The sequence below is a fragment of the Mustelus asterias genome, chromosome 20, assembly GCF_964213995.1.
Source record: "Mustelus asterias chromosome 20, sMusAst1.hap1.1, whole genome shotgun sequence".
Taxonomy (NCBI): Eukaryota; Metazoa; Chordata; class Chondrichthyes; order Carcharhiniformes; family Triakidae; genus Mustelus; species Mustelus asterias.
In genome coordinates, this window is record NC_135820.1 from 27,086,634 (window position 1) to 27,109,936 (window position 23,303).

General features: G+C 43.6%; 2 protein-coding genes across 4 annotated transcripts in view; both read left to right on the forward strand.

Moving 5' to 3' along the window:
* Positions 1 to 910: 910 nt before the first annotated feature.
* LOC144508453 (acyl-coenzyme A diphosphatase NUDT19-like) overlaps positions 911 to 23,303 on the forward strand; it is a 424,531-nt gene continuing 402,138 nt past the window's right edge. Inside the window, exon 1 of one of the 2 annotated variants that reach the window (XM_078236381.1) lies at positions 911 to 1,023. In XM_078236381.1, the coding sequence (XP_078092507.1) occupies positions 990 to 1,023 (34 nt within the window). In that variant the 5' untranslated portion in view covers positions 911 to 989. Of the gene's footprint in view, positions 1,051 to 23,303 lie in introns of both variants that reach the window. The other variant, XM_078236380.1, reaches the window with a different exon arrangement.
* Positions 11,237 to 23,303, forward strand: part of LOC144508449 (engulfment and cell motility protein 2) — a 182,548-nt gene continuing 170,481 nt past the window's right edge. Inside the window, exon 1 of one of the 2 annotated variants that reach the window (XM_078236372.1) lies at positions 11,237 to 11,286. The gene's annotated coding sequence lies outside the window, so the exon portion shown is untranslated. The remainder of the gene's footprint in view (positions 11,287 to 23,303) is intronic. The other variant, XM_078236371.1, reaches the window with a different exon arrangement.

Consider the following 23,303-nt stretch of genomic DNA (forward strand, 5'->3'; position numbering starts at 1 on the left):
TGTGTCTCACAGTTAGGCAGAAACAAATAGAACCTTAGAATAGTAGAAAGCAGAAGGAGATTATTCGTACCTGAGCAGGCCCTGTCCCTGCTGCAGAGGGCCACTGGCACTCATGGTGACAGGCTTTTGGCATGTCATATGTTGGCTGAAGATTCATCAAGCCAGCTGGTTCAGGTAGGAGAATGACAGAAAGGAAGAGCGGTCACTGAGCGCAGCGAATTCTTCCTGCTGCACGTTCTGCTCTGCCCCCGAATAAACATGCATGGCAGATGCTGGACTAAGTGTGGTCCAAGATTAGTAACTGCAGTTGAGGTTCCAGTCAGGCAGAATCCTGCTTACATTGTGTAGCTGATGCCTGTTTCAGAGAGGGCTGTATGGATTCTTGGATACATGATGTGGAGAATCCGGCGTTGGACTGGGGTAAACACAGTAAGAAGCCTCACAACACCAGGTTAAAGTCCAACAGGTTTATTTGGTAGCACAAGCTTTCAGAGCGCTACCCCTTCATCAGGTGAGTGGGAGTTCTGTTCACAAACAGGGCATATAAAGACACAAACTCAATTTACAAAATAATGGTTGGAATGCGAGTCTTTACAGGTAATCAATTCTTAAAGGTACAGACAATGTGAGTGGAGAGAGGGTTAAGCACAGGTTAAAGAGATGTGTATTGTCTCCAGCCAGGACAGTTAGTGAGATTTTGCAAGCCCAGGCAAGTCGTGGGGGTTACAGATAGTGTGACATGAACCCAAGATCCCGGTTGAGGCCGTCCTCATGTGTGCGGAACTTCGCTATCAGTCTCTGCTCAGCGACTCTGCGTTGTCGTGTGTCGTGAAGGCCATCTTGGAGAACGCTTACCCGAAAATCAGAGGCCGAATGCCCGTGACCGCTGAAGTGTTCCCCAACAGGAAGAGAACACTCTTGCCTGGTGATTGTCGAGCGGTGTTCATTCATCCATTGTCGTAGCGTCTGCATGGTCTCCCCAATGTACCATGCCTTGGGACATCCTTTCCTGCAGCGTATCAGGTAGACAACGTTGGCCGAGTTGCAAGAGTATGTACCGTGTACCTGGTGGATGGTGTTCTCACGTGAGATGATGGCATCCGTGTCGATGATCCAGCACATCTTGCAGAGGTTGCTGAGGCAGGGCTGCGTGGTCACTTCTCCTGAAAGCTGGGTAGTTTGCTGCGGGCAATGGTCTGTTTGAGGTTGTGCGGTTGAAGGCAAGAAGTGGGGGTGTGGGGATGGCCTTGACGAGATGTTCGTCTTCATCAATGACATGTTGAAGGCTCTGGAGAAGATGTCACCATCCACCAGGTACACGGTACATACACTTGCAACTCGGCCAACATTGTCTACCTGATACGCTGCAGGAAAGGATGTCCCGAGGCATGGTACATTGGGGAGACCATGCAGACACTGCGACAATGGATGAATGAACACCGCTCGACAAACGAGAGGACACAGGTTTAAGGTGCTGGGGGGTAGGTACAGGGGAAATGTTAGGGGGGAAGTTTTTCACACAGAGGGTGGTGGGCGAGTGGAATCAGCTGCCGTCAGTGGTGGTGGAGGCAAACTCAATAGGGTCTTTTAAGAGACTCCTGGATGAGTACATGGGACTTAATAGGATGGAGGGTTATAGGTAGGCCTAAAAGGTAGGGATATGTTTGGCACAACTTGTGGGGCCAAAGGGCCTGTTTTGTGCTGTAGTTTTTCTATGTTTCTAATCACCAGGCAAGAGTGTTCTCTTCCTGTTGGGGAACACTTCAGCGGTCACAGGCATTCGGTCTCTGATCTTCGGGTAAGCATTCTCCAAGGTGGCCTTCATGACACACGACAACGCAGGGTCGCTGAGCAGAGACTGATAGCCAAGTTCCGCACACATGAGGACGGCCTCAACCGGGATCTTGGGTTCATGTCACACTATCTGTAGCCCCCACGACTTGCCTGGGCTTGCAAAATCTCACGAACTGTCCTGGCTGGAGACAATACACATCTCTTTAACCTGTGCTTAACCCTCTCTCCACTCACATTGTCTGTACCTTTAAGACTTGATTACCTGTAAAGACTTGCATTCCAACCATTATTTTGTAAATTGAGTTTGTGTCTTTATATGCCCTGTTTGTGAACAGAACTCCCACTTACCTGACGAAGGGGCAGCGCTCTGAAAGCTAGTGGATTTTGCTACCAAATAAACCTGTTGGACTTTAACCTGGTGTTGTGAGGCTTCTTTCTTGGATACATACATGGGCAATGTAAACTCACTTTCAAACATTAGAAGCTTGAGATCTGCGAATTCACCAGAATGGAACTTAAGAGTGTTGAATTATGTGGACAGATTATTTAGACTGATCGTACACTCTTGAGTGTAAGACATTGAAGGGTGATGTGATCAAAGTGTTTAAAAAATAATTGATAGGGTAGAAATTGGGTTGTTTCCTCTGCTAGAGTAATTAGGAAGGAGGCGATATCATTTTAAAGCTAAGCTTTTCAAGAGCGAAATTTAGACTTCCTTCTCCAAAAAAGCATTGGGGATTAATTGCATCTTTCAAAACAGAATTAAATATGTTTTTATTAGGTATGGAAATCAAGAAATATGGAGCAAATGAGGTTAAAATACTGGCATCTACCTGTTGGAAGTCAATTATCTCAGTCCCATGTCATCACTGCAGGAGTTCCTCATGGTGGTGTCCTCGGCCTAACCATCTTCAGCTGCTTCATCAATGACCTTCCCTCCATTGTAAAGTCAGAAGTGGGGATGTTCACTGATGGTTACACAATGTTCAGCACCATTCACAACTCCTCAGATACTGAAGTGGTCCATGCCCATACGCAGCAAGGCTTGGACAACATTCAATCTTGGGCTAAGTGATAAGTAACATTTGTGCTGCACATATACCAAGCAAAGACAATCTCCAACAAGAGAAAATCTAACCATCTCTCCTTGATATTCAATGGCATTACCATTTCTGAATCCCCCACTATTAACGTACTGAGGGTTACTGTTAACCAGAAACTGAACTAGACTAGCCGTATAAATAGTCTGGCTTCAAGGGCAGTTCAGAGATTGGGAATTCTGAGGTGAGCAACTACCTCCTGACTCTCAAAAGCTTGTCCACCATCAATAAGGCACAAACTGGGAGTGTGATGGAATAATCTTCACTTACCTGGATAAGTGCAGCTCCAACAACATTCAAGAAGCTCCACACCTTGTAGGACAAAGCAGATGCTCAATTGGCACCTGAGTCAATGACTTAAAACTTCACTCCTGTCACCAATGCAAAATGGCAGCAGTGTGCACTATATACATGTTGCATTGCAGCAACTCACCCAGGTTCCTTCAACAGCAACTTCTAAACCTGCCACCTCTATTACCTAGAAGGACAAGGACAGCAGACTCACAGGAACACCAGCACCTTCAAATTCCTGACCAAGCCACACACAATCCTGAACTGCAACTATATACTGCAACGAGTGTAGGGTAACAAAGTTTGCGGATGACACAAAGATGAATGGGAAAGCGAATTGCGTGGAGGATGCGGAAAGTCTGCAGAGAGATTTGGATAGGCTAAGTGAGTGGGCGAGGATCTGGCAGATGGAGTATAACGTTGACAAGTGTGAGGTTATCCACTTTGGAAGGAATAATAGTAAAATGGACTATTATTTAAATGATGAAAAATTACAACATGCTACTGTGCAGAGGGACCTGGGGGTCCTTGTGCATGAATCACAAAAATTCAGTTTGCAGGTGCAGCAGGTGATCAAGAAGGCAAATGGAATGTTGGCCTTTATCGCGAAGGAGATGGAGTATAAAAGCAGGGAGGTCTTGCTGCAATTGTACAAGGTGCTGGTGAGGCCGCAACTAGAGTACTGTGTGCAATTTTGGTCCCCTTATTTGCGGAAGGATATATTGGCCTTGGAGGGAGTACAGAGAAGGTTCACCAGGTTGATACCAGAGATGAGGGGGTTAGCTTATGAGGAGAGATTGAGTAGATTGGGCCTGTACTCGTTGGAGTTTAGAAGGCTGAGGGGAGATCTTATAGAGACATATAAGATAATGAAGGGGCTCGACAGGGTAGAGGCAGAGAGATTCTTTCCACTTAGAAAGGAAACAAGAACTAGAGGACACAGCCTCAAAATAAGGGGGAGTCAGTTTAGAACAGAGTTGAGGAGGAACTTCTTCTCTCAGAGGGTAGTGAATCTCTGGAATTCTTTGCCCATTGAAGCAGTGGAGGCTACCTCGTTAACTATGTTTAAGTCACAGGTAGATAGATTTTTGATCAATAAGGGAATTAAGGGTTTGGGGAGCGGGCGGGTAAGTGGAACTAAACCACTATCAGATCAGCCATGATCTTATTGAATGGCGGGGCAGGCTCGAGGGGCTAGATGGCCTACTCCTGCTCCTATTTCTTATGTTCTTATATTGCTGTTCCTTCATTGTTGGATTAGAATCCTAGAACTCATTTCTTTACAGCACTATACTTATACCTGGACCAGGTGCACTGCAGCAGTTCAACACCACCTTCTCAAGGGCAATTAGGGATGTTGGCCTAGCCAGTGAAGCCTACATCCCGTGGAAGAATAGACAAATAAAGTTGTGGTACAGGTGAGCTATTATTTCATTGAATGGAGAAGCAAGCTGAATGGCATACTCCTGTTCCTAATGTTGCTATTTTCCTAAATTTAAACATCCAGAGAGTGGAAGGTGAGAATCTCTTGACTAGGATTATAGGAACATGAGCAGAATATCTATTCCATGAGTCTGTTTCACCATTCAGTTAGACCATGGCTGATCTGTGTTCCAACATTATATAGCTTGGTTCCGTAACCTTTTCCATCTTCTCCCAACTTCTATTTCTCAATGATGCACATGCTTTTCCTATGGAATGGTGACTGAAATTGAAATAGCATTGCAAGTGTGGGATGACCATGTAAAGACCAGGGGAAATAGCCAAAGATCTGAATGCCCAGTCAGAGACAACTGGATTAAAACTCAACACAGAATGGGATGGGCTGTCAAAAAATCAAAGTACACAGTGTAGAGTCAGGGGGAGCCTCCTGGATGATGTTTAAATCATTAAGTAAGATATCCATTAATATTAATGCAAGAAAGTGGGCCCAGAGGATTTCCAACCTAGCTAGATTTGTGAGAATGAGGTCAAGTATGTTTTTCCCTCTCAGTGGTTCTTTCAATACCTGCCGAAGACCCATTCTAACAGTTAAGTCCTTTAGGATTTGGCCAACTTAGTCTGTGGTGGTGCTACTGAGCCAGTCTTGGTGATGAACATTGAAGTCTCCATTCCGAGTACATTCTGTGCCCTTGCCACATTCAGTGTTTCGTCCAATTGGTATTCAACATGGAGGAGTATTAATTCATCAGCTGCGAGGGTGAGGGCTGCAGGAGTATTCAGCAGGAGGCTTCTTGTCCACGTTTGACTTGATGTCATCAAACTTCATGTCATCCAACTTCTACGCTGAGGATTCCCAGGGCAACTCCCTCCCAGTTGTATACCAGTGTGCCGCCACCTCTGCTAGGTCTGTCCTCCCTGTGGGACAGATCATATGCAGGGATAATGATGCTGGTGTCTGGAGCATTATCTGTAAGGTGTGATTCAGTGAGTGTGACTATGTCAGGCTGATCTAATTGACTAATCTCAATTTTGGCATCAGATGTTCGTAAGGAAAACTTTGCAGAGTTGACAAGGCTGCACAGGAAATAATGAGCACTAATTGGTTAGCAAGTCACCTCTGATTGGCTGAGGCATTGTCATGGATATAGCAAATGGGTGCTATAGGCTTCCCAAGCTCCCAGGCAATTCAAAAAAACGATTATTTTTTAGTGTCTCAAGTAGGCTTACATTAATACTGCAATGAAGTTACTGTGAAAATTCCTTAATCGCCACACTCTGGTGCTGTTCGGGTAAAATAAGGGAGAATTCTAGCATGGTCAATGCACCTTACCAGCACGTCTTTTGGACTGCGGGAGAAAACCGGAGCACCCAGAGGAAACCCACGCAGATATGGGGAGAATGTGCAGACTCCACACAAACAGTGACCCAAGGCGGGAATCGAACCGGTTCCCTGGTGCTGTGAGGCAGCAGTGCTAACCACTGTGCCGCCATGCTGCCCAGGTGCAAGGCTTTAATATATTCTTTTTGTTTGAGGTACAGGTCCCTGTGTATGAATGTATGTCACTGCGAGCAAGTGTGAATTAGTTGCATTACAAGCTCAACTGATTATCTTAAATTAGTTGTTAGTGTGGCTGTTAGCACACTCAGGATTGTTCAGTAAGCGCTGCCCAATTGCAGAAGCACATCTAAGTAGATGTTTTGTTTTGAGTTTTGCAAGCCCCAGTTGGTTACATACCAGAGGAACATGTTTAATTCAGTTTGCCAATTGTTTAGATGTACGGCCTTCGTACTTGATATTGTACCAGCACTGAAATTCGTATATGATATTTCTCAAAGTCATATTGCTAGTCGGCACAATGTCTTTTTGGTTTGATAACTGCATCCTATTAGTGGAAACAATCTCTTGGGTCACCACTGCATAGCAACCACAAAGAATGACTAGTTTAACTGTTTCAAATTTTTGAGATGCTTGGCCTTTCCAGGGTAATTTGAAGGAGACTGAGCACTTTTCAGGTCCGAAAGAGTAAAGGTCCAAAAGTTTGGCCAATTTGCAAGTTTTTGCCAAATATGGTGAATAATGATCCATCCAGGATAGCGATTACCCTGCAGAATAGCTTTGATTAATTCTATTCCTCCATCAAGCTGTGCTGAGCAAAATCATGTATGAATTTCAGTACTAATGCGATGCCAGGGCATAGGCTGTATGTCCCAATGATGGGCAGTTGAGGCAAACAACATGTTCCTCTAGTTGTTCGTAGTGGACTGTACTCAACTGGGGCTTGTAAAACCCAAAACAAAACATTTACTGTTAGATATGATTCTTGCTGAACAATTCTGAGTGCTCTAATAGACACAATAATAACCAATTTAAGCTCATAACGTGGCTCATTAACACTTGCCATAGGCAGGGATCCATTCTCTGCAGATAGTAAAGAATATGTTCAAGCCTAGCATCATTTTGAATTACCTAAAAGCACGAGGAGCTAATAGTTCTGCTTTGCTTTCTTTATGGCAAAGTCTCAGCCAATTAGAATCAACTTGCCAACCAGTCAACACCCTTTTCTCCTGCAGTAAAAATTGTGATCTTTTGAAATTGGGCATTCTTGCATTTGTCCTGATCATAGAAACCCTACAGTGCAGAAGGAGGCCATTCGGCCCATCGAGTCTGCACCGACCACAATCCCACCCAGGCCCTACCCCCATATCCCTACATATTTTAGCCGCTAATCCCTCTAACCTACGCATCTCAGGACACTAAGGGGAAATTTTTTTTTAGCATGGCCAATCAGCCTAACCTGCACATCTTTTGGACTGTGGGAGGAAACCGGAGCACCCGGAGGAAACCCACGCAGACACGAGGAGAATGTACAAACTCCACACAGACAGTGACCCAAGCCGGGAATCGAACCCAGGTCCCTGGAGCTGTGAAGCAGCAGTGCTAACCACTGTGCTACCGTGCTGATGAGTGTAAGGTGAAAAGCTTTAGCAACATGTTTCTCTTTTTAGCAATATTCAAGTTGTGTACTAGTAAGTGACTGAAAGACTTTGTGTAAGTTCAACCTCTTTCTTTTCACAGTGTGAATAAGTTTGATTGCAGGTGGTTAAGTTTACAGTTTAACTATGAAAAAAATGAAAGCAAGTACTTCCCAGATAATCCACTAGGTGGAGATGCTTCATTGAAGACAGATGCATCAAACTACTGTAGTTCCCTTTGTTAAAATGAATTTTAAATGTTTAATTTTATTAAAAATTCTATTCTGAAAACTGTACACACATTGATATTTGCAGCTCCTATTTATGTAGAAAGGCATCTGTAATATTTCAGTGCAGTGATTGATAACAATGCTGCTATTTAGTTGCTAATTTAGAAAAACTTTGCTATTAAAAACTCTGGTGCTGGAACTACTTTTCTGCCTGCTGATCTTCAGATACTGGTAACTTAGTATAAACTCTGGCTCCAGCCCAACTACGGATTAACCTGAACATTTTGGCAAACCAAAGTTATTACAGGTATAAATAAACCTGGTGAGGTCATTTGCACATCTGTAACAGTAGGTGATCAAGCAAAGACTGGAGGGCCGGCAAGTCTCAAGGTGCATGAATATGGACTTCTGCGGGTGCTTGCTTCCTGACAGCTAGCATAGAAATTAGAGTAGCACTTTCCAAACTATTTTCCAATAGAATCCCATTTTAACAATGTAGCTAGAGGGATCATAATGCAGGAAAATGAGCTTGGATGACAAAGAATGTAATCACAGGAGCGTACCATGTTTGTGTCCTTTTGAATATTTCTTTTTCTGCTTCTGAAACATCTCAAATTCCCTCATATATAAGGAATTGCTGTGGCTGTTATGATGTCTGTTGCAACCATTTTGTATACAGTAGGATTCCACAATCAGATGAATAAACAGGTAATTTAATTTTGATTATGGTTGTTGTTGGTGGAATGTTGATTAGAACAATGGGAATTCCACAGGGTCTCTAACATCCACCTGAATCAATGGAGCCAACAAAGGGAGGGGGGGGGGGGGTTTAGTCTGATTTGACTCTGACAACACAGCACTCAAAGTCCAAGAAGGGCTTAAATCTGTAATCTTCTGACTTAGTTGCGGGCAGCAGTACCTTAATTTAGCATGAAATGAATTAAGTCTGATTCAGAACTATTATTATTCAGTTTATTAACATGAGATAAACTGCCCTTCCAAACCACAGGAATCCATTGATCTCCAGTTGAATCGGTTGCATTGTATTTTGGAGAACTGAGCTGCAATGGTAAAGGGTGCAGAAAAGAGAGGGCACCTACCTCAGTGTACAACAGATCACTGAGTTCATTATAATATTGCCTCTGGAAGATTTGCCTACCAGTTATTTTTTTCAAATTTCAACGTTGATCAATAAGAGCCCTCCAACTTCAGAGTTAAGAGCATTCTGCTCCAGGGCTTAGAGTGTATAACCCACAGTGATACTTCAGTGCAGTACTGAAGGGACACTCCAGTATTGGAGATGCCGTCTTTCTGCTGAGATGTTTAAATTGAGGTCCCATTGCCTTGTTCAGTGGAATTGTAAAGATCCCATGGTACTATTTGAAGAAGAGCAGGGAGTGTCTTGGTCACAATTCATCCTTCGATCAAGTGGCAGGGGAAGAATTGGTGGCACGTGTGGAGATAGAGATGGGGATCAAAATCAGGCAACAATGCATTGTGTTGGTTCCTCGACACGTTCCCACCTCCACTCACTTTTATCAGAGGCTGTGTGGTGACAGCAATACATCCACCATTGCCAGGAAGCCAATTAAGAATATTAAATGGGAAATCATCAACAATTTTCCAAGGGTGTTGCAATTTTGATAGTGTCACAAAGACCCTAACTTGCATCAGAACCTGGGCTTAGAAGAGGCTGCAGCTCAGTGAGAAGTTAAAGTGGCACGAGGAAAAGATGCAATGTGCACCACGATATGTTAACACTGGTGGGACCTGCCATTTTGTGTTATTGTATTGAACTGTTTGTCTCCTGGCTGCATTAAAGCTCATTGTTTACACCTCAACACTGTTGGTGCTGTGATCAATGTGAATGTGTCAACCTGAAGGTAAACACAGCTTGCTGCTGCTGACTTTTAATAGTGCCAATGGCAAGCCTGAAGATATCCGCAGGTAGAGGCTTATCAGCTCCTGAGAATTGCTCTCATAGACAGTGCCTGGGTGCAGAGATGGCAAAGGTCCTCTCGCCTTTTCTCTCAACCACTTCACTCCACCCTCCTTTGAAGTGTTCACCTCAGCGGCACACTGGCACTCCAGCGGCTGTGAAAGCTGCCAGTGAGATGATTAGCCCTCCATCCTCCTAAACCTGTCTGCCATCCCTCATTGGACAGCGAACCTAGAGGCAGATTGTGAATCGGTCACCTTCCAGAAAATTGATCCTGAAGGCATGCTGCTCTGATGGACCTGTAAAGAGACTACCACCCCATCCCTGGCTGAAAATATTCCATGTCCAAAAAGCTCAGCCCATGTTGTCGGGTCATTGATCTCACTTTTGAGGATTGTCAGCTGTATTTCCGGATGTTTCTTCACGTGACTTTTCCCCCCTCATTTTAATCATTTGACAGCCAACACATCCATCCTTGTGACACACTCTCTTCCTGTGCCAACTGGAAAGCAGAAAGACTCATTACTCAATTGGATGATGCTTGACTGTCAGCCAAACAATCTTTTTGTTTCCAATTTCAATATTTTCGTATCTGATAGGGAGAAAACTGCAAAGAAAAGGACGAAAAAAGCAATATTTTTTAATGTCCTTATGATTTTTCTCCAGGATTGTACACGGCGCAGAATGTTCCGGAGGTTGATCTTCAATTCCTCGAGATTCGAGGCCAATGCTGAAGGGTTGATACACCTTTTATTCTTTGATTTGATTTATTCTTGTCACATGTATTGGGGAGAGTATTTTTTCTTGAGCGCTATGCAGACAAAACATACCGTTCATAGAATACATAGGGGAGAAGGAAAGGAGAGGGCGCAGAATATAGTATTACAGTCACAGATAGGGTGTAGAAGATCAACTAAATATGAGGTAGGCCCATTCAAAAGTCTGATGGCAGGAGGGAAGAAGTTGTTCTTGATTCTTTGGGGGATCTTGTCTTGGAAATTCATTGGGAAATGGTGTTTGCAATTCCAAAGTATTTCATTGGCTGGGAATCATTTGGGGAGGCGCTGAGGAGGTAACAGGAATGCAGGTATCGCCTTAATTCCATTTAGAGGTGTACACTATCAAATCCAGAGTGCGACTTTGCAGTTAAATGCTATGCTTGTAAATCATTAATCCACAGCCAGCCGGTTTAAAATGGATAAACTGGGCAGGGTATGCAGCAATATCCATTGATTGCAGCACAACTTTGGGAGCGCTCGGATTCGCTTTAATTAATGTTTACAGTGAAAGGTCGCCAGGCACCGCTTTGCAACAGAAAGCTAATGGACAGGCGGGTGGACCAATCGAAACCCAGGCCGGGGCGATGGGGGGCGGTCCCCGCCCGCAGGTTGGACCAATGGGAAGGCCGGACTGGGCAAGCGGGTCCCGCCTTGCCGACAGGGATATGAGCTGGAGGCGCGGGGAGCGAGAGAAGAGCAGAGACAGAGCTGGAGAGGAGGCTGCAGCGGGAGCTCAGGTAACACAGGCAGGGAGAGGTTGAAGGATGTCCCTGGGTATTCATTCCTCTCTCATCCACCTTCCCCTTCACATTCACCTCATCCGCAGCAATGCAAACTGTCTCGGCCAGGAGACACCCGAGGATTCATTTTCATGAATTTAATTGAATAGCAACTGTTCTTCAAAACGAGCAAACGGATGCTCATCTTTAATTACCTCAGAGGCATTTAATGCCAGCAAGATAAATCGTGTCTTTATATTGTTTGTGTGTCTTTTATTGGATAAAGTTTTTCTTTTTAGGAAAGGAATAAGCCTGACTCCAGGGAGGCAGAACAGGGTGGCCTTGGGACGGAGATATTAGCACAAAGGGAATGAATAAGCATCCAGAGGAATTATTTAATTAGATGAAAACAGAGTGTAAGTGTAGTCACACTGAGGGCTGCAGAATGATTCATACCTGCGAGAGGGAGGCAGGAGCTGTTTTGCAGCCATATGGAGAGACTGATGCTGAAAAACCACAACACCAGCTTTTAAATGCAGCATATTTAAAATGCATTTTTCCCTAAGTGTGCATGTTGTACAGGCTATTTGAGAGGATCATTTTCCAAGTGTTGACAGTTTTATTCTCTGAATTTATTTTTGGTGGACATGTAGAAAAATTCTGCATTGGCAGTATCCAGTTGAAGACTGAATCTATCATGTGTGAAAGAAGGTGGTGAGCATAGTGTTCTATAGTTTAAATATTCAGATGATGATCCTGAAGTCTGGAAAGTGTTTTATGTACTTCTTACTTTATCTCAGATTTTTTCCTTTTTTTTGTCAGATGAGCCATGCCACCATTTTGAAAATTTTTGCATGGAGACAGAGTTTCATATGTAATTTGAACACACCCCCTTCAGAGTGGTCTAGCTTCTTTGAAAGGGTGCAGGATTCCTTGGAATATTCGCTGGGAGTGGGGGGGGGGGGGGGGGGGGAAGGTGGGCCTATGACGCACCAGTGCTGTGGAACCATTCACAGAAACAGCCAGGGAATTTTCTGACTTCCCCTGTTCTCCTTCAATCACTTTTTAAGTATCATCAGTTGATCTGCCACGATGTTACACTTGGGAATGAAGATCAGTTGTAATCTTCAGGTGAGGTCAGGTTAGATAGTCGAGGATAATTTGTACAGATGTAATTCAGTCCTCTTTTTAAAGCCATACAATCTCTTTATTTCTGGGTTGCTTATGTAAATTCCCATGCCTTCATTATCAAGATAAACTGTCAGTGATGCTGTAGTGCCTCCCATAGTGGAAGGGTGTAATTACAGAACAGTAAGTTTACATAGGTTTTTCCATTATAAATGTGGACGGAGGAATCTGTTACAGAAAAAAAAACTGATGCACAATGGGAAGAGTAGAATTTTTAAAAAATAAAATTATAGTCGATGGGTCTCGAATCCTTAGTGCAGGTTGACACCAAGACTAAAAGAGTCAATGAGAAATTGAAATAAATTCGGAAGTAGTGATTAGATGATATTGAGTTGGTCTTTTAAAGCTTAGCTGAGAAAGGAAGGCTGAGGGAGATGAAGAGCCCAAACATTTTTCAGGTGGTGGAAAAGTGTGAAGTAAGAGAATGAGGTAATTAGTCTGTGTGGTGTGGAATCAGGAATACTCTGTTTAGGCAGATGTATCTGCAGCTTGGGAGGAACAAGGTGGTTCATTCAGAATAGCACAGACTAGTAGTATTGATTTACAAAAGGGAGAGACAGAAACATGATTACCAAGAGAGGAAAAAAATGTTGGCAGTAGAAAGAAACATTGATAAAAGAGCACTTTTTTTTCTTGTCTTCTGTTCAAGAAAGAATGCAAGAGGTGCTGAACAATGTTTAGAACGTGGATGGATTTGGGAGAAAGAAATGAATTATTGAGTGGAAAACTGCAAGCTTTGAAGATTTAGAGCTGGAGTTTGGAATTTGTATAATCTGTGATGTGTTGGAGGATATTGACATGCAAATTTTTTTTAAAACTAAAAATTCTTTGAGACTTTGTGCTCCTCCACCTTGATGTTCATCTGATATGGAAATCTTGGATCAAAGCAAATTACTGCGAATCTGGAATCTGAAACAAAAATAGAAAATGCTGGAAAATCTCAGCAGGTCTGACAGCATCTGTGGAGAGAGAACAGAGCTAATCCAGCATCGAAACATTAGTTTTATTCTCTCTCCACAGATGCTATCAGACCTGCTGAGATTTTCCAGCATTTTTTATTTTTTGTTGAAGGAAATATTTAGAACAAGGACCGAATGGTGCAACAGGCATAAGTGGCTTAAGTAATCTCCTCCTGTCCCTGTGTTGGTAACTAGGATATAATTCCTGCATTTGATGACCTTCCTTTCCGGCTACTAAGCAGGTGATGGCAACTTTCCAGCCTTTCACCCAAGTGCCCACTTTTAACATGTGATGCAAAGCACTGAGTGTTAACATGCTGCTTGCCTATATAGGGAGTTAGAGCGAAGACAAATTCTGAGGCATGTCTTTAATCAACATACATGTACAGAGGCCTTAAAGTTGTCATTTTCTGGTGATCATAAGCATGAATCCTTGTTAATTCTAGGCCTCTGGCACCCCAGAGGCACACAGGAAGCAAGTCATAACTCTCCAGCTGTTGCTGTGTTTGAGTCTGGTCGGCTAAACTCAGCTACTCAGAAGAATAGAATTTTCTTTCATTTTTCATTAACTATTCTCCCTCCTCTTCTGGAGGTTTTGACTTCTTCCTTGTTGTCCATGAGTATCTAGCCTATATGGCCATTATTTTCTTGTGTGCCTTCCCAATAATGTCTGTGGCCGAAGGGACTGCATCTCAGCTGAACTCAATCCTGTGCTTGCCTCATGTCCCCAAACGTGCACTTCCAGCATGGGCATTAGCTGTGCTTGGTGTGTAGTACACCTCCCTTCTGAGTCAGATAGTCGTTAGTTCAATTCTGACTGCAGTGACTTGAACACACTCCAGCAAAATAGTGAAGGAGTGCTGCACGGTCAAAGGTGCTGTATCTCGGCCGTTAAACTGAAGTTCCACCTGCCAGCCCAGATGATCGTGAAACATGCTGAGAAAATATTAAGAGGAATTTTTCCTGGTGCTTTTGATCAATCCTTCAACCAACATCACTAATACAGATTATCTGGTCATAATCACAGTGCTATTTGTTGCTTCTTGCTTTGCGCAGAATTGGCTGTTGTATTTCTTGCAACAGTAAACTAATTGCAAAGGTTAATTGGCTGAAAAACATTTTTATATGTCCTGAGATTGTGAAAGGTGCGATATGAATGTGATTATTTTCTTTGTGGATTACTAGATTGTGATGAGCAGGAACCTTGGTCATTTGTGCTGTTTATGGTTGCTATTCTATTTCGACAACTGTTGGATTATCTTTCAGAATCTCTCTCTCTCTCTCTGCCCTCAACAGAGAGCCTGTTAAGACCATTTCTATTTGTGAAAGTCAAAGACAGGATACGACGATTCACAGGAACTGCTGTGTTGGCTAGTCCTCCCGGCAATCGCAGCACCATTAAAGTCCTCACACTGTGTCCTGTTGAAATCAGGAATTCTTTATTACGGGAGTGAATGCTCCTTTGGAATTCCTTATTTGGATGGAGACATCTATCTGGAATTCATTGTAAAAATGTTAATAGGATTTCAAGGGAGTTGCGTGCCATTTGATTTGGCAGTTTTCTTGGCTGATGTCATTTGAATCTCTAGCCAGAACTTTTACATTATTGTTTGTCCTAGACATTGTGAGGGTATGAATGCCTCTTTTCTCTTCCTAGATTCCCCAGGACCATGTGTGCGAACTGTAGATGAGTGACAGGCACCCAATCTGCTTGGGATCCCTGCCAATCCTACTCTTTTTTTTTTGTATGGGTAATTAGGAGGCAAGAAACAATTGCCCCCTCTATTTTCTATTTCTGTCCACCCCTTCACCTCCGTATTGCAGAGACCCTGGGCTCGAGGGCTTATATTCCACACCTGCCAGAGTGCAACTTGGCACTCTGCACAAAATGGTAATTTTTGCACACTGTTTCATGTGTGCTTGTACTGCAGGTTTTTTTTTCCGTTAACATGGTCGCTTGTCTTGTGTATAAAACACACGCAGGGAATTTATATAATTGGCCACTTTCCCATTTTCTTTCCAGCTCTTACACCTACTAGCAAATGCAGTGAAACTCCAGGCTCCCTGGACAGCTGTTATTTTTTAGAAACATTTTTCAGCTCCCACACACTACTGAAGCAGACTTTTTATTATTGTAATATACCTACTGAAACATTGCCTTAATTAGTTCATCACTAAAACTAGGGAATGTGGCTTCAGAATCAGTGGTCACTCATTAAATCTGGAGATGAGGAGGCGTTTCCTCTCTGAGGGTTGTAAATCTTTGGAATTCTCTACCCCAGTGAGCTGTTGAGACTGAGTCGTTGGATATATTTAAGGCTGGGATAGACATTTATTTTCTTTTAACTTTTGGGGAACGAGCAGGAAAGTGGAGGTGAGGCCAGGATCGGACCAGTCATGATATTGAAAGGCTTGAGCAGCTAATGGTTTCTCAAACTCCCAGTTCTTATTTTCTTAAGCTACAATTTTAGGTATATACTTCCAATGCCATTTCTTGTTCTTTCTCCCCATTCTCTTACTGTCTTATTTTTGTCTAATATTTCCTGGCTTTTTTTGTTAAGGCTGTTATGGCATTTTATTTCAATCTTTTAAACAAAAGCGAATTATGATTTAATTTATTATTGTCACATTAGTATACAGTGAAAAGTATTATTTCTTGCAGGCTATATTGACAAAACATACTGTACGAAGGAGAGGATACAGAATGTAGTGTTACAGTCATAGCTAGGGTGTAGAGAAAGGTCAACTTGAGCAAGGTAGGTAAATTACTTTGGAAGCTAAAAATCTGGAGTTAAATATAGCCAATGTCCCAGAAAACACTCAGCAGGTTACATAGAACGTGTGTAGAAAGAGGCAGTGTTAAAAGTTTCATCAGAACTGGACGATGTTCAAGATTTAATCGTTTTCATGCAAATACAGAGCTAAGCAAAAGAGAAGGGGAGGGAAAGACCCAACAAGAGAGCCTGAGTGTCATTAAACAGGAACAATGACAATGAAAAACAAAAACAAAGTATGGGGAAAAAAAGGAGGTAAAGAAAGACTTGGTATTTGCACGGCTCCTTTCACAACCTCCGAGGATGTTTACAGCCAATGAAATACATTCTGAAGTGTAGTCAATGTAGGAAATGTTGCAGCCAGTTTGTGCACAGTAAGCTTCCACTAACAGCAACGTGACAGTGACCAGATAATCAGTTGTGATGATAATAAAAAGGTAAGTATTGTTCTGAACACTAAGAGATCCCCTGATCGTGCTGCAGAGATGCTATGAGGTTTGTTGGAGGTCATTTTAAAGTTGTCAGTCCTTTATCGTGATGGCTACTGACATATCGAACATATTGCTGCAGGGAGTGGTTGAAGCACAGGTCATTGTATCTTTAGAGTAGCCTTGACTCTGAGGAAACCTCTTGAGGCAAAGGATAGTGTATTCAAGACCGACTGCAAAGAATCAAGCTCAAATTCTAGGCCCCAGTGTAGCACTGAGGGAGTGCTTCACTGTCAGAGGTGCCGCCTTTCAGATGAGACGTCAAACTGAGTCCTTGCCTGCCCTTGGTTGAATGTACAAAGATCCAATTACGCTGTTTTAGAAGAAACATAGAAACTAGGAGCAGGAGTAGACCATTCGGCACTTCGAGCCTGCTCCGCCATTCATTTTGACCATGGATGATCATCAAATTCAATATCCTGATCACTCCCCACCCCCATACTCCTTGATCCCTTTAGACCCAAGAGCTATATCTAATTTTTTCTTGAAATCAGACAAGGTTTTAGCCTCAACTACTTTCTGTGGTAGTGAATCCCACACATTCACTGCCTTCTGGGTGAAGAAACTTCTTCTCACCCTAAGTTCTAAAAGACACCCTCATCCTCAAATTATGGCCCCTAGTTCTGGACTCTTTCTGCGCTCAAAGCTTGCAGTGTCTGAGAGTCTCTGGAATTGCCAATTTAATTGAGTGTTGAGAAATCGAAATAATGCAAAGTGCTGGGAATATAGAAGAGGCCAGTTAGCAGCACCACCATTCTTGGGATGTGCTTCCTCCTCCAGAACTGGTGAAGGAACCTTGACTTTAATCGTCCATTTGAGAACAATTTCCTATTGTGGACTTGCTGGGTGGCGTTTGTCTGGATTTGTTTCAAATGTCAGACATATAGCCAACAGAAAGCATCTTAAGTATCATCCTGGGTTGGATTTGCATTCGGTGCCTCAACAAGTAAAGCACCAAGCTCCTTCTTCGACTCACTGTCAGTTCTGGCCAGTGCTCCTTTGAAGCCCTTTGGGAGGAGGTTTTGTGGCACAATGGTAGTGCCCCTATGTCTGGACCGAAAGTTCCAGGTTCAATCTCCAGCACAATCTGCAACCTCATGTTCCGGCATATCCCTCACTCAACCATTACCATCAAACCAAGGGATCAACCCTGGTTCAATGGAGAGTGCAGGAGGGCATGCCAGGAACAGCACCAGTCATACCTAAAAATGAGGTGTCAACCTGGTGAAGCTACCAAACAGAACTATTTGCATGCCAAATGGCACAAACAGCAAGTGATAGACAGAACTAAGCAATCCCACAACCAACGGATCAGATCCAAGCTATGCAGTCCTTCCAATTCCAGTCATGAATGGTGGTGGACAATTAAACAACTCGCAGGAGGAAGAGGCTCCATAAATATCCCCATCTTCAATGATGGAGGAGCCCAGCACATCAGTGCAAAAGATAAGGCTGAAGTGTTCACAGCAATCTTCAGCCAGAAGTGCTGAGTGGATGATCCATCCAGTGTTCTCCAGCCAATTCGATTCATTCCACATGATATCAAGAAACAGTTGGAGACACTGGATGTTGCAAAGGCAATGGGCCCTGATAACATTCCGGCAATAGTAACTTGCCACACCCTTAGCCAAGCTCTTCCAGTACAGTTACAACACTGGCATCTACCCAACAATTTGGAAAATTGCCCTGATATGTCCTGTGTACACAAAGCAGGACAAATCAAACCCAGCCAATTACCACCGCCCAATCAGTCTACTCTTGATCATCAGTAAAGTGACGGAAGGGGTCATTGACAGTGCTATCAAGCAGCACCTGCTCAATGACGCCCAGTTTGGGTTTCGCCAGGGTCACTCAGCTCCTGACCCCATTACAGCCTTGATTCAAACATGAATGAAAGAGCTGAATTCCAGAGATGAGGTGGAAGTGATAGCCCTTGACATCAAGGCTGCATTCAACCAAGTGTGGCATCAAGGAGCCCTAGCCAAACTGGAATCAATGGGTATCAAGAGGCAAACACTTCACTGGTTAGTCATACCTAGTACGTAAGAAGATGGTTGTGGAGGGTCAGTCATCCCAGCTCCAGGACATCTCTGCAGGAGTCCCTCAGGATAGTGTCCTAGGCCCAACAATCTTCAGCTGCTTCATCAATGACCTTCCCTCCATCATAAGATCAGAAGTGGGGATCTTTACCGATGATTGCACAATGTTCAGCACCATTCGCGACTCCTCAGATACTGAAGCAGTACATGTTCAAATGCAACAAGATCTGGACAATATCCAGACTTGGGTTGACAAGTGGTAAGTAACATTCACGCCACACAAATGCCAGGCAATGATCATTACCAATAAGAGACACACTAACCACCGCCCCTTGACATTCAGTGGTGTTACCATCACTGACTCCCCCACTGTCAACATCCTTGGGGTTACCGTTGACCAGAAACTCAACTGGACTCACCACATAAGCACAGAGGCTAAGAATACTGTGGTGAGTAACTCGCCTCCTGACTTCCCAAAGCCTATCCACCATCTACAAGGCACAAGTCAGGAGTGTGATGGAATACTCCCCACTTGCCTGGATGGGTGCAGCTCCAAAAACACTCAAGCTTGACACCATCCAGGACAAAGCAGCCCACTTGATTGGCATCACATCCACAAACATTAATCTCCCCACCACCGGTGTTCAGTAGCAGCAGTGCTACAAGATGCACTGCGGTAATTAGCCAAAGATCCTTAGGCAGAACCTTCCAAACCCACGACCCCTTCCATCTAGAAGGATAAGAGCAGCAGATAAATGGGAACATGACCACCTGCAAGTTTCCCCTCCAAGCCACTCGCCATCCTGACTTGGAAATATTGCCGTTCCTTCACAGTCGCTGGGTCAAAATCATGGAATTCCCTCCCTAGTGCTGTGGGTTGACCCACAATGCCATATGGACTGCAGTGATTCAAGAAGGCCGTCTCGAGGGCAACTAGGGATGGGCAATAAATGTTGGTCAGCCAGCGACGCCCATGTCCCACAAATGAATTTTAAAAAAGTCCAGCACAAGGACTTGTGGCTGCAGCAGGAATGTTCATAACACAGTTCAACAGACTGATCATCAGCTCATGAATCCTTCCCCGTTATTCCCCGAAGGGAAGAACAGTGCGTCTTTTCTAAAATTTACAGAATGCGGGCATTGCTGGCTAGGTCAGCATTTATTGCCAATCCCTAGTTGTCCTTCAGAAGGTGGTTGTGCGCTGTCTTCTTGAGTTGCTGCAGTGCTTGAAGTGTAGGTACACCCACAGTGCTGTTAGGGAGGGATTTCCAGCATTTTGACCCAGCAACAGTGAAGGAACAACCAATTATATTCCTCAAGTTAGGATGGTGAGTGACTTTGAGGAGAACCTCCTGGTGGTGGTGATTCCAGGTATCTGCTGCTCTTGTCCTGTGTGTGCGCGCGTGCGCGTACGAACATAGAGTCCTTAGGGTTAGCCAACTAAGTGGGAACCAGGGAATTATTCTGAGACCTTACTGATGCAGCCACTTTTCAAATAAGGCCACCATATTCTATGGGGAGACTTTTGTCATACAAAATAACTGAAGCCCCTTGGCTGCTTTTTCCATATATTTAAAATGATTTGTAAATGCTAGGAGTTGTTGGCGTTGTTCACTGTAGCACTTCTTTCCCTGGAAGCCAGGCATCAGTAAAAAGGGGTGAAAACCCAGCCTCACTCAACAGCTTAACCCTATTGCTCCTCCATGCCTTTTTCCAATGGTAGTTAGCGAGTTATTTGTATCTTTCAGATGGCATCCCTCGCTGTAAAGAATGCATGGTGGCCTCGTCCACTTTTGTTTTCTACAAACTATGTTCCAATATTGTGCAACATCTAAGTGGGGAAGGGGAATGAAATGTATTGCGGTCTGGATGACCTTGGTTCCGATATTGCAAATGAAAATGGGCTAGGGAGATTATGCAAATAGCCACATGCTGATTCGGGGAGAATCGGAGTGTGAGAGTTTCTCAGAATTGTGCTGATGTTGCTGGGAATTCTACAGTTCAGCAAATTTTAAATCTACTGTAGTAAACTTATGCATTTAGAAAACTCTCAGTACTAGAATAATGCTAGTTAGCTTGGTCTTTGATAACTTGCGGTTCCAAAGGATCTGAAGGAAAAGACAAGTGTATTCCATGAGATACAAGGTTCCAAATCTAGGAGTCCGATCAGAATTGCACATTTTGTTTAGGATTTTGGCGTTGAATGGAGAGCTAAGAAGGAAAGGGGAAACTGGTGAACTGTTGCTAGACCTTTGTCAGCTTGATTAGCAAATGTGATATGTTTACATATTATACGCGTACTTTATCTTCACACTATCTATTAATTAATTACATTATACTGCATTGTGCAGTGTGCATTCATATTAAATAACATTAGCTTGTATTTCCTTGAATGTACAAGATTGAATGGTGATCTGATCGAGGTGTTTCTGATGAGAAGAGAATCCAGTTAGATTGATAGGAGTTTTTATTCTAGTGGGGTCTCCAGAGCTAGAGGGCATCATTTTTAAAATCATAGTTAGGCCCATAAAGGAAAGAATTCAAGAAGCATTTCCTCATTCGCAGGTAGTAGAAATGTGGAACTATCTTTCTGCAAACGATTGTGTGATTAGTCAATTGAAGCTTTTAATACTGAGATCATTAGACAGGGAAATGGCGTTTGAGGTACAGATCATCACTTTGGTTTGAATGATGAGCTCAATAGTCTAGCTCCGATGTCTACGCCAGAATCCTCTGGAGCCTCTGTCTTGTGGCTAATGGAGTCTGAATACATCCATATCCAATCCAGCAGTTGGAAGGTGATAACTGTGTGGGAGGAGCACCTAATGGCCATTTTCAGTTTCACTGCATTCTTTAATGTATGTACTCCTCAAGGTCTGTGGAACATTTCCACCTATAGCAGCAACGGTCCCTTGGGAGTACCAATTGTTTTATTTTGACAGGCTGATAAGAAATTTGGAAAATGTCAGCAAAAAGGAATTCCTTCTGTTTGCGCCCAACCCCACCTTTCTGCGGAATGGTGTTCGAGACTTGTAGGAGCAGTTTGCTGGATCCCAGCACGGATGTTAAAGTTTATTTATTAGTCACAAGTAAGGCTTACATTAACACTGCAATGAGGTTACTGTGAAATTCCCCTAGTTGCCACATTCTGGCGCCTGTTCTGGTAAATGCACCTAACCAGCACGTCTTTCAGACTGTGGGAGGACACCGGAGCACCTGGAGGAAACCCACGCAGACATGGGGAGAACGTGCAAACTCCACACAAACAGTGACCCAAGCCAGAAATCGAACCCATGTCCCTGGAGTTGTGAGGCAGAAGTGCTAACCACTGTGCCACCGTGCTGCCTCCACTGTGCTCCCCGTGCATTGCAAATGCATAGAATCTCTACTGTGCAGAAGGAGGCCTTTTGGCCCATCAAGTCTGCACCAACTCTCCGACAGAGCATCTTACTCGGGCCTGATTTCCCCTGTAACCCTATGTATTTACCTCGCTAATTCCCCTAACCTACACATCTTGGGACACTAAGGTGGCAATTCAAGATGGCCAATCCACCTAACCTGCACATCTTTAGACTGTGGGAGGAAACTGGAGCACCCAGAGGAAACCCACGGAGACACAGGGATAATGTGCAAACTCCACACAGACACCTAAGGCTGGAATTGAGCCTGGGTCCCTGGCACTGTGAGGCAGCGGCGCCACTGGGGGAAAGTTGCTGAAGTGCCCGTCTATAAAGTAAGCACCTGACTTTCCTCTCATTTAACTGGGAGAGTTGGGCGAGTTCGTTTGCAGTCATGTGCAAGAAAGAAGTGCATTTAAGTGGCACCTTTCATAACCTCGACATCCTAAAGTGTATTATAACCAAGAATGTTTTGAGAAGTGCAGCCATCAATTTGGACACAAACAATGAGAATTAGGATTTGGTACAAGTTGAAAAAGAAAATAACTTTTTCTAATAAAGTGGGCGGTAAGCACATAAATGACCAGATAATCATATTTTAAAATTGTTATGAATGGGATAAATATTGGTCAGGACACCAGGAGGGCTCCCCAGCCCTTCTTCAAATAGTGCCTTAGGATTTTTATACATGTCCACATGAGATATAAATGGGATCTCGATTTAACATTGCATCTGTGAAAGTGCCGCACTCCCTTAGCGTTGCACTAAGTGTCAGCCTTATTTGTCTCTGGGGTGGGGCTTGAATCCATCACCCCCTGACTTGGAGTCAAAAGTTCTCTCAACTGAGACAAAGCTGAAGCAGGAGGCTTGCTGATATTAACTGTATCCAGGGTAAACCAGAAAAATCTCCCCGACTAACCATTGAGGATATTGTTATAAAGGGGAGATCGATCCCCTCGCTGAGGACTGACTCTTAACCACTCAGAGGAGTACCTCACTTTATAATCTGTTAAAAGTGTGAGAGAAATAGTATGATCTGCTCTTCAGCAACTTTCGGTGGTTAAATCGAAATAACTACCTGAGATTCTCTCTGTAAAATCAGCAAATAACACTTTATTTATCTAACAGGTTAACTGAATAAAACATTATTCTAATGGAATGCTGTTCAGATAAATACAATCTCCACTTA